At 36.6% G+C, this 12,056-nt stretch overlaps 1 protein-coding gene across 2 annotated transcripts in view; it reads left to right on the top strand.

Moving 5' to 3' along the window:
- Nucleotides 1–12,056, top strand: part of LOC125678202 (vascular endothelial growth factor receptor 1-like) — a 59,508-nt gene that overhangs the window by 36,434 nt on the left and 11,018 nt on the right. For both annotated transcript variants that reach the window (XM_056153674.1, XM_056153672.1), the window contains 4 exons: nt 46–241; nt 3,128–3,228; nt 6,848–6,990; nt 9,739–9,868. In XM_056153674.1, the coding sequence (XP_056009649.1) occupies nt 46–241; nt 3,128–3,228; nt 6,848–6,990; nt 9,739–9,868 (570 nt within the window). The remainder of the gene's footprint in view (nt 1–45; nt 242–3,127; nt 3,229–6,847; nt 6,991–9,738; nt 9,869–12,056) is intronic.

The raw sequence follows: 12,056 nt of genomic DNA, 5'->3' as shown, positions 1-12,056 counted from the left end.
AATTATGTAATGTATTTTATTTTTAATCATAATAATTTTCCTCAGCTCTCCAAAAACCTGTATTTGTCAAGATCAGCCACAGTGACAGTCAGGTGGAAACAAACAGTGGTCACTCTTATGTCTTGACCGACTGCAGTGCCAAGGGAGAACCAGCGCCCTCTATACAGTGGTTCAAGGATGGACAACTCCTGAATCTCAACAATAACTCATTGGGTCTGAGTTTGTCTGCTGACAACACGAGGTATACACTTTTACCATGGAATTCTTGCAGAAAGAGATTGTTATAATTTGACAATATAATACATGTAACAGTTAATCTTCAGTTGTTCATATGTTATACATGCTAATCTCGGATTGGCACAGTACTTAAAGGACACAATACATGTTTCTAAACTTTTTCAGCAAAATCAATTCTTTTCATGCCTAAAACTACTTTAAATATGTTTTAAATGAAATATTTTGCGATGAAATTCAAATCTTGCGATATGAATATTTACTTTCGTTATTTTACGCGCCTTTATGTGTGACGTCATATGTGACCTTGGGTTTGAAAACATCTATTAGCCATTCCATAAACAGATTGGATTTAATTGACAAAAAACCAATTATCTCGTTAACGGCTTGTAAATAATACTGCATTAAGATGTTTTGTGCCATGCTCGGGTGTACTAGTTGTCGGTAGAAAAGATTTAGACTGAGTATTTTTCAATTTTTCGAAGGAAGGTACGAGAAAAAAGACGTGGATAATTTTTTGTTGGAGCAAGAACTTTACCTTAAAAAACACACCCAGTCACCTTTTCAAAAACCGCTTGGACAGAGACCCTGATAAACTGCGAGAAAATGGATATATCGAAGCTATAAGCACTGGTAGGCCTACAGAATACATTCTGTTTTGGTCTTCAAATTCAATACACACTTAGATCAACTGACCTTCACCTTGTAACAACATATATACAATGTAACTTGTGAGTTTCTACCAACTTGCAGATCAGATTTACAAAAATTTTAATGATACAAAATAATTGAACTTTTAATTAGATAAGTAATAGAATATTTTATTTCCTAACTTTAAATTGAATTATAAAATTATGTCCTCATTGAACTCGTAAAATCTTTCAAGAGTGCGTCAGTATAACGCCGTTCTCCCACTTCCTAACAACGTGCTGATCACAATTTAAAAATAATAATAAGATTGCTTTATCAAAATAAAATAATGTGATTTCCACTTTAAATTTGATTATTTTTATTGATTTGTGGTGTTTTTTTTATGCCCCCAAGATCGAAGATCGGGGGGCATATTGTTTTTGTCCTGTCTGTAATTCTGTCATTCTGTCTGAAACTTTAACCTTGCTAATAACTTTTGAACACTAAGAGATAGAGCTTTGATATTTCACATGAGTATTCCTTGTGACAAGATCTTTCCGTGGGTACCAACATTTTTGACCCTGTGACGTTGACCTTGGAGTTTGACATACTTTTTGAAAACTTTAACTTTGCAAATAACTTTTGAACAGTAAGTGATAGAGCTTTGATATTTCGCATGAGTATTCCTTGTGACAAGACCTTTCCGTGGGTACCAACATTTTTGACCCTGTGATGTTGACCTTGGAGTTTGACCTACTTTTGGAAAACTTTAACCTTGCTAATAACTTTTGAACAATAAGTGATAGAGCTTTGATATTTTACATGAGTATTCCTTGTTACAAGACCTTTCCGTTGGTATTGAACGTTTTGACCTTGACATTTGACCTACTTTTAATTTTTTTTTTACATTGGTCATAACTTCTAAATGGTAAATATTAGAGCTTTCATATTGTACATGAGCATTTCTTTTGACAAGATCTTTCTACTGGTACCAAGATATTTGCCCTTGTGACCTTGGCCATCTTCGGAATTGGCCATTATCGGGGGCATTTGTGTTTCACAAACACATCTTGTTTCTTTCCGAAATGCACTCGTGACAGTAGCTTGGCCTAGGGCCTAGTTGTCAACAATGTAACGTATTATAATTTGTCTAATCCAAAAATAAATAAGGATTGCACTGTTTATTTTAGAAAAACAGCGCCAATTACAGATGTATAAAGGAATAACATTACCAAACAGTTTGTAGACAGCGACCCATATAAACATTATTTACTCGCAATATTGCCGATTTCATACTCGCTTTTCTCGCTATATTTAGGTGTTTACATCGCTATTTGTGTGCTCTGGTGGCGAAAACATATAAAACTCGGGAAATTTGTCAACTTCGATTTAAATGTTGCCCGTGGTGAATAAAATAGGTCCCTAAAAGCTGAGTTTTTAATAATATCTCACAGTACTTTCACAATCCAAAGGGCGCATGTGATGTCACTGTACCACGTGACTACCTACTTAATTAACTAGACTTTTTTGAAATCGGGGCTTAGATTTAAGTCTGTATTGTGGTTAATTATTGCAAAATTTTGGTGAACAAACTATTAGAATTAGTTACTATAAGCATAAAGAAGACAAAATGCATGTACATGTAATTTTGTATACTTTGAAAACATGACATGTGTCTGTCCTTTAAATGATTACAATAGACAACAAGCTGATCTTAAATGATTACAGTAGACAACAAGCTAATTCTAAATAATTGCAATATGAGACAAGCTGATCTTGAATAATAACATTGTTATACAAGCTGATCATGATGCTGTCAATGCTGAACTCTTTAAAGAATACCATTTTATCACCATTATGCATACTTGTGATTTTAGCTTGAAGATTAATGAGACAGTTATAATAAACGTAGCTCACTACATCAGGATTTATATATTTTATGACACTACATCACAGGATGACGATTTAAATGTTCTGTGAAATTATTTGTATAGATCGATTTATTTGTAAATCTACGTAGCTCAGTGGTAAGGTATCAGGTTACAGACCCGCAGATCCCGAGTTCAAAATCTTTTTTTTTTTTTCAAAATTGCATATTTTTTGCCTTTTTCACATGTCCTCTTCTTTTTTCTACATATCATAATATCTTTCATGATTAAATAATTGGGTGCTGATTTGATAAACTCTTTCAAAGTGTAGCGAGCCACCTTAATCAGACGAGTAAGGAGCATCCAGGGATATGCATTTCTACTTTTGATTTTAGCTTGATAATTAACCAGACGAGTGAGGAGCATTCTGGGATATATGTCTGTGTGGTGGAGAATATGGTGGGTGCCATATACAGGAACTGGACACTCAGAATCAGTGAGTACACTCAGTATCAGCGAACACACTCAGCATCAGTGAACACACTCAGTGTTAATGAACACACTGAGTATCAATGAACACACTCAGTGTCAGTGAACACACTCAGCATCAGTGAACACACTCAGTATCAGTGAACACACTCAGTATCAGTGAGTACACTCAGTGTCAGTGAACACACTCAGTATCAGTGAACACACTCAGCATCAGTGAATACACTCAGCATCAGTGAACACACTCAGCATCAGTGAACACACTCAGCATCAGTGAACACACTCAGTATCAGTGAGTACACTCAGTGTCAGTGAACACACTCAGTGTCAGTGAACACACTCAGTGTCAGTGAACACACTCAGTATCAGTGAACACACTCAGTGTCAGTGAACACACTCAGCATCAGTGAACACACTCAGCATCAGTGAACACACTCAGTATCAGTGAACACACTCAGTATCAGTGAGTACACTCAGTATCAGTGAACACACTCAGTGTTAATGAACACACTCAGCATCAGTGAGTACACTCAGTATCAGTGAACACACTCAGTATCAGTGAACACACTCAGTATCAGTGAGTACACTCAGTGTCAGTGAACACACTCAGTATCAGTGAACACATTCAGTGTCAGTGAGTACACTCAGTGTCAGTGAACACACTCAGTGTCAGTGAACACACTCAGCATCAGTGAACACACTCAGTATCAGTGAACACATTCAGTATCAGTGAACACACTCAGTATCAGTGAACACACTCAGTGTTAATGAACACACTCAGCATCAGTGAACACACTCAGCATCAGTGAACACACTCAGTATCAGTGAACACACTCAGTATCAGTGAACACACTCAGTGTCAGTGAACACACTCAGTATCAGTAAACACACTCAGTATCAGTGAACACACTCAGTATCAGTGAACACACTCAGTGTTAATGAACACACTCAGTATCAGTGAACACACTCAGTGTTAATGAACACACTCAGCATCAGTGAACACACTCAGTATCAGTGAACACATTCAGTATCAGTAAACACACTCAGTATCAGTGAACACACTCAGTATCAGTGAACACACTCAGTATCAGTGAGTACACTCAGTATCAGTGAACACACTCAGTGTTAATGAACACACTCAGCATCAGTGAGTACACTCAGTATCAGTGAACACACTCAGTATCAGTGAACACACTCAGTATCAGTGAGTACACTCAGTGTCAGTGAACACACTCAGTATCAGTGAACACATTCAGTGTCAGTGAGTACACTCAGTGTCAGTGAACACACTCAGTGTCAGTGAACACACTCAGCATCAGTGAACACACTCAGTATCAGTGAACACATTCAGTATCAGTGAACACACTCAGTATCAGTGAACACACTCAGTGTTAATGAACACACTCAGCATCAGTGAACACACTCAGCATCAGTGAACACACTCAGTATCAGTGAACACACTCAGTATCAGTGAACACACTCAGTGTCAGTGAACACACTCAGTATCAGTAAACACACTCAGTATCAGTGAACACACTCAGTATCAGTGAACACACTCTGTTAATGAACACACTCAGTATCAGTGAACACACTCAGTGTTAATGAACACACTCAGTATCAGTGAACACACTCAGTGTCAGTGAACACACTCAGTGTCAGTGAACACACTCAGCATCAGTGAACACACTCAGTATCAGTGAACACACTCAGTATCAGTGAACACACTCAGTGTTAATGAACACACTCAACATCAGTGAACACACTCAGTATCAGTGAACACACTCAGTGTTAATGAACACACTCAGTTTCAGTGAACACACTCAGTATCAGTGAACACACTCAGTATCAGTGAGTACACTCAGTGTCAGTGAACACACTCAGTGTCAGTGAACACACTCAGCATCAGTGAACACACTCAGTATCAGTGAACACACTCAGTATCAGTGAACACACTCAGTGTTAATGAACACACTCAGTTTCAGTGAACACACTCAGTATCAGTGAACACACTCAGTATCAGTGAACACACTCAGTGTTAATGAACACACTCAGTATCAGTGAACATACTCAGTGTCAGTGAACACACTCAGTATCAGTGAACACACTCAGTATCAGTGAACACACTCAGTATCAGTGAACACACTCAGTGTTAATGAACACACTCAGCATCAGTGAACACACTCAGTATCAGTGAACACACTCAGTATCAGTGAACACACTCAGTGTTAATGAACACACTCAGTATCAGTGAACACACTCAGTATCAGTGAACACACTCAGTATCAGTGAGTACACTCAGTGTCAATGAACACACTCAGTGTCAGTGAACACACTCAGCATCAGTGAACACACTCAGTATCAGTGAACACATTCAGTATCAGTAAACACACTCAGTATCAGTGAACACACTCAGTATCAGTGAACACACTCAGTATCAGTGAACACACTCAGTGTTAATGAACACACTCAGCATCAGTGAACACACTCAGTATCAGTGAACACACTCAGTATCAGTGAACACACTCAGTGTTAATGAACACACTCAGTATCAGTGAACACACTCAGTATCAGTGAACACACTCAGTATCAGTGAACACACTCAGTGTCAATGAACTCACTCAGTATCAGTGAACACACTCAGTATCAGTGAACACACTCAGTGTCAGTGAACACACTCAGTGTTAATGAACACACTCAGTATCAGTAAACACACTCAGTATCAGTGAACACACTCAGTATCAGTGAACACACTCAGTGTCAGTGAACACACTCAGTATCAGTGAACACACTCATTATCAGTGAACACACTCAGTATCAGTAAACACACTCAGTATCAGTGAACACACTCAGTATCAGTGAACACACTCAGTGTTAATGAACACACTCAGTATCAGTGAACATACTCAGTGTCAGTGAACACATTCAGTATCAGTGAACACACTCAGTATCAGTGAACACATTCAGTATCAGTGAACACACTCAGCATCAGTGAACACACTCAGTGTCGGTAAACACATTCAGTATCAGTGAACATGCTCAGTGTCAGTGAACACACTCAGTATCAGTGAACATGCTCAGCATCAGTGAACACACTCAGTATCAGTGAACACACTCAGTATCAGTGAACATGCTCAGTATCAGTGAACACACTCAGTATCAGTGAACACCCTCAGTTTCAGTGAACACACTCAGTATATGTCAGTACACTTAGTATATGTAAGTAAACAGAACCAAGGTTTGTAGGGCAGCCATATTGGAATAGATTGTAGGGTCAAGCGGCTGGGATATTTAGTGAGGTGCGGGGGATGGGATGAGGAGGGCCAGGACTTTTTAATACATAATGCTAAGGCTTTCTTATTTCACATGTGTATTCCTTGTGACAAGACCTTTTTTTGGTACCAGAGTTATTTTACTGCCATGTTGGGTGGGGTGGGGGTGGCGGGTGTTCACAAACATCTTGTTTGCCATAAGTTATGAGGTCTGCAAATATGCACACCTACACTCTTTACATGCAATACATTTAATTTGTGTTCTACGTGGTTCTCTAATGTTTGATAATCAGGTGATTGTTAAGGCCCATAAACACTCACATCGGCAGTAGATTAATAAAGTCAATCTTTCAACAGACACATACTCATCGTCTGCCAGGAGTGTAGAGTCTACAGTAGAACAAACCACCATTGTCGCTGTTAGCATCGCAGCTTGCATCATCATTGTCATAGTGATAGGAATTGCTGTCATCTGTTATCGACGGCGATCAAACGCCCTGGTAAGTTTTAGAAATATCTTGTGCGACTTTATACTAGAATCGTAACATATAGCGTATGTCAGCTAAAGATTTTTTTCACTCCTGTTTCATGTGAGTTAGGGGCGGCTGAGTGTTTTTATCACTAATGTTTTTCTTTTTAAGGAAGTGACTTTTTATTTGTAAGGTAGGAGGAACAAAAATTATAAAACGTTATGATCTTGTTCACTGTTTGTCACGTTATGCCTCACTGCACACATCAGTCAATCATGACTGATTCATCACTGATGAGACCAAATAACCATGGATGTCCGGCATTGACACACAACACTGAAATCAAGCACATTATCTCAGTTCCTCCAGAAAAAGGGCTAAATAAACTCATTAACAATCCGTTCCTACGGAAAGTCAAAGATTCTGTTAACTGTCAATACTAACAATATGTGCCCTTAAACAATCAAAGATCCTGTTAATGGGAAAGCCTCACTAACAACCAGACATTTCTACCCGTTTCACTGTAACGGTTTTGTTAATTTTTTTTTAGAATCTGTTATGTATTGGAAAATTTGTGAACCTGTTCTTTTTTTTGTGGTTTTATTTTGTTTTAATTTTGTTGTGCTGTTCCTTATCTTGAGAAATATTTTGTTTTTAAGGTGACTTGTTGAACATGTATGTGAACCTGTTCTTTTTTTTGTGGTTTTATTTTGTTTTAATTTTGTTGTGCTGTTCCTTATCTTGAGAAATATTTTGTTTTTAAGGTGACTTGTTGAACATGTATGTGAACCTGTTCTTTTTTTTTTTGTGGTTTTATTTTGTTTTAATTTTGTTGTGCTGTTCCTTATCTTGAGAAATATTTTGTTTTTAAGGTGACTTGTTGAACATGTATGTGAACCTGTTCTTTTTTTTGTGGTTTTATTTTGTTTTAATTTTGTTGTGCTGCTCCTTATCTTGAGAAATATTTTGTTTTTAAGGTGACTTGTTGAACATGTATGTGAACCTGTTCTTTTTTTTGTGGTTTTATTTTGTTTTAATTTTGTTGTGCTGTTCCTTATCTTGAGAAATATTTTGTTTTTAAGGTGACTTGTTGAACATGTATGTTATTATCAGTCGTGTTTGATACCTGAAGCTGTGTTCAGTTCAAACAATACCCAAGGCATTTTAAACACAAAGCCTGAATTTAATTAAAGTCAAAATGTATATTATTTTCTTCACTTGCACAACATCGTGACACGGCAAGTTACAATATTGACCATGTCATATCATCAATACATTATACTGTCAAACTTGTCTTAGCGGCCACTTGAAATCAGCGGGCCACTCCCTAAAAAAGGCCACTCTCAATTCCCCCGATGATTTTTCCTATATATTTGTACTGGAATAAACGGCCACCTGTGTAACATGGCCATCGGCCACTCAAATCCTCACCCAACACGTTAATTACACTGTAATAAGCGGCCATTTTGTCCAACGATGTGGTTTTATCACTTGATATTTTACATGACTTAATCAGCTGTGACGATAGTGACGATTGTTTTGAAAACACACATTTGCTTGGGTAATTAAATACTGGTCAGTTTACCTGAAGCTATTAAACAGATTTGTGTTCAGATTAAGTATTTAGTACTCTGTTATCGTTGTTTGTCATTTTTAACACATTGTTGAAATGGCTTCACCGAATGTAAAATGGAAAGTTTTAACTTTGTCTGAATAAATCAAACTGGCTGTCTACAGGGCAAACTGGAATAAGAGGCCACCTGTCATAAGTGGCCACCTGTCATAAGAGGCCACCTGTCATAAGTGGCCACTTTCATAACTCCCCTAAGGTGGCCTCTTAAAACAGGTTTGACTGTACAACTACTGACTTATGATGAGGTCTGCTGGGGACTATTTGAAACTGGTCAGGTTGACTGGTTGACTGAAATATAATTTTATTCCTTCAACAAATATAAACATGTTGCATCATAACACATAAAAATATTTCAACATTCAAAACCTAGGAACTGCATGTGGCAGTAATAGAGTACATTCTAAATTTTTTACACATACTTGACTGTGCTGACCACCATTTTGCTTATCTACAAATGACACAGACTTGATGATATGAATGTTAAAATGGCAGAACATATGAATAGTCAATAAAAATGTAGGCTACCTTATGTGTAATCAGTGGTTGGTCTAGAAGAAGATCATGAATGAAACTTCCAAAGTTGATATTGAGATGAACTCACTCTGAGGTACACACCAGAAAAGATTGTCTGGACCAATCAGATAACATCAAAATTCTTGATCAACCAGTAATTGATTCAGTGAACAGATGAAGTTGATACTTTTACAGCACAATCTTTTGTCATTAACCAGGACTGCACAACAAAATTTGTTTAATTGACATGAACTGGGAGATGATTTTTTTCTTGTCTGAATGTAATGCTTGTCGGAATAGACAATGTGAAAAACAATAAAAATATGAAATCGAAAATGAAAATAAGAGTCAGATTGCCCAGTGAAACGGATTACACAGGTGTCGGATTAGGCAGTTTTCACTGTACTATACATATAACTGTACATTTAATTATATGTATTACCATGGCAAGTGAATGCAATGTTTTGTCATCTACTATATGTACCATGAGTAATCAGTTTATTTTTATGGCAAATTGTGCTCAGCAATACAAATTGTGAACAGTGATACACCATGATTTGTGATCCCAGAAAAACAAGTGTAGACTGTACTGTTGTGTGTGTGAAATTTAGGCCACATTTCTCTATCCACAGCACAAGGAACTTGAGCACCAACTTATCCAACCCAACGGTGACTACAACCCAGACCTTCCCATTGACGAACAAACCGGATGTATCCCCTACGATCCCAAATGGGAATTCCCCAAAAAACGGCTCAGACAAGGTATGATTTTCTGGATTTAACATTTAAGTCATCATTTAGGGACATGTTTTTAAATCTTAATGTGCAGTCATCAAGGATAGTTATAGAAAAGTATAAATTTTAGTGGGATATCATTTTGTGTATACATGTAAATTGTCTTGGGAAATTTTAAAATGAAAAAATTAAATCTTTGAGCTTTGTAACTTTCTGTTCATTGAGGTCATAAATTTGTCAGTAGAGGATTCTTGTATAATGGATATAATGTGAAGCCCTGTGATACAGTAAAACACAATTACAGTGAACATTCTTATAATGAATTCATGCTTACAGTAAAACACAGTTACAGTGAACATCCTTATAATGAATTCATGCTTACAGTAAAACACAGTTACAGTGAACATCCTTATAATGACATGCTTACAGTAAAACACAGTTACAGTGAATATCCTTATAATGAATTCATGCTTACAGTAAAACACAGTTACAGTGAACATCCTTATAATGACATGCTTACAGTAAAACACAGTTACAGTGAATATCCTTATAATGAATTCATGCTTGCAGTAAAACACGGTTACAGTGAACATCCTTATAATGAATTCATGCTTACAGTAAAACACAGTTACAGTGAACATCCTTATAATGAATTCATGCTTACAGTAAAACACAGTTACAGTGAAATATTTATAATGAATTCATGCTTGCAGCAAGGTGATTTCCATTCCCTGTAGTTTAAAACACATGAGGCTAGCTCATTGGATGTGATGGATTATATTTATAAAGAATCAAACTTGTTTTTCCCCAGCACTTCACTATAAGCATGTTTTACTGTAATTGTTTGTCCCCCAGCACTTCACTATAAGTTTGTTTTAGTGTAATTGTTTGTCTCCAGCACTTCACTATAAGCATGTTTTACTGTAAATGTTCGTTCCCAGCACTTCACTATAAGCATGTTTTACTGTAATTGTTTGTCCCCCAGTACTTCACTATAAGCATGTTTTACTGTAATTGTTTGTCTCCAGCACTTCACTATAAGTTTGTTTTAGTGTAATTGTTTGTCTCCAGCACTTCACTATAAGCATGTTTTACTGTAATTGTTTGTCCCCCAGCACTTCACTATAAGCATGTTTTACTGTAATTGTTTGTCACCAGCACTTCACTATAAGCTTGTTTTACTGTATCCTGAACAAGGAAACAAGATGTTCTCCAGTTTCAGGCTGTTCCTGTTGTGATACTGTAACGTAAAGTGACAATTATGTAATTAAGTCGTGGGGAGGGTGGGGGGTATACTGGAATTATCATGTCCCGTTTGTCCGTCTTAAAGGTTTATTTTCATGTTAGGGCAAGAGGATTACAAACCAGATGACATGTCTTGGGATTTTTCCTCCAATTCAAGACCATCTTTCATGTTGCATCTGACCTACATTTTGTGCTTCAGAGATTTCAGTTCGAAACAGAATCACAGCTTATTACAAGTGATTATACCAACACAATTGTCTATGAATACAGGAGCTCTTTTAATGTATTGTGTCTATTATCATCTTAATATTGCAAAATGAATCACTAATGTTTCTATGGATTAGGAGAAGTGTCATGGTGATCCAAGTACACAGATATATGGATTGGGATATAAAAATTTTATATGAGCAATACTTTTGCTAGTTGTGTATTGTATATTTAGAAGACTGCATCAAAAGTTATTCAGAAATAATATGTTGTTCAGATGCACAGTAAAACACAATTATAGTGATCCTCCGGGGCTGCAAAAAACAATTCATTATATCCAGACTTTGTCATACAGTAACACAGGGTTATAGCGAACCATGCAGAGTCAGCAAAAAACAATTCATTATAAACAAACTTCATTATACAGTAAAACATGATTAAAGCAAATCTTCAGGGCCAGTAAAAACAGTTCATTATAATTAAACTTCATTACACAGTTAAACATGGTTGTGATAAACCTTCAGGACCTGCGAAAAATCATTTGTTATATAACCAAACTTCATTATTCAGTAAAACATGGTTTTAACAATCCTTCAAGGCCAAGAAAAACAGTTCATTATAATTAAACTTCATTACACAGTTAAACATGGTTGTGATAAACCTTCAGGACCTGCGAAAAATAGTTCGTTATAACCAGACTTCATTATATTCAATAATATTTTTGTTATTTTCCTCTCATAGGGGAATAAATATCACTTTGAAA

Source organism: Ostrea edulis, chromosome 2, assembly GCF_947568905.1.
Source record: "Ostrea edulis chromosome 2, xbOstEdul1.1, whole genome shotgun sequence".
In the NCBI taxonomy this organism is placed as follows: Eukaryota; Metazoa; Mollusca; class Bivalvia; order Ostreida; family Ostreidae; genus Ostrea; species Ostrea edulis.
This window is presented reverse-complemented; position numbering and strand designations above follow the sequence as displayed.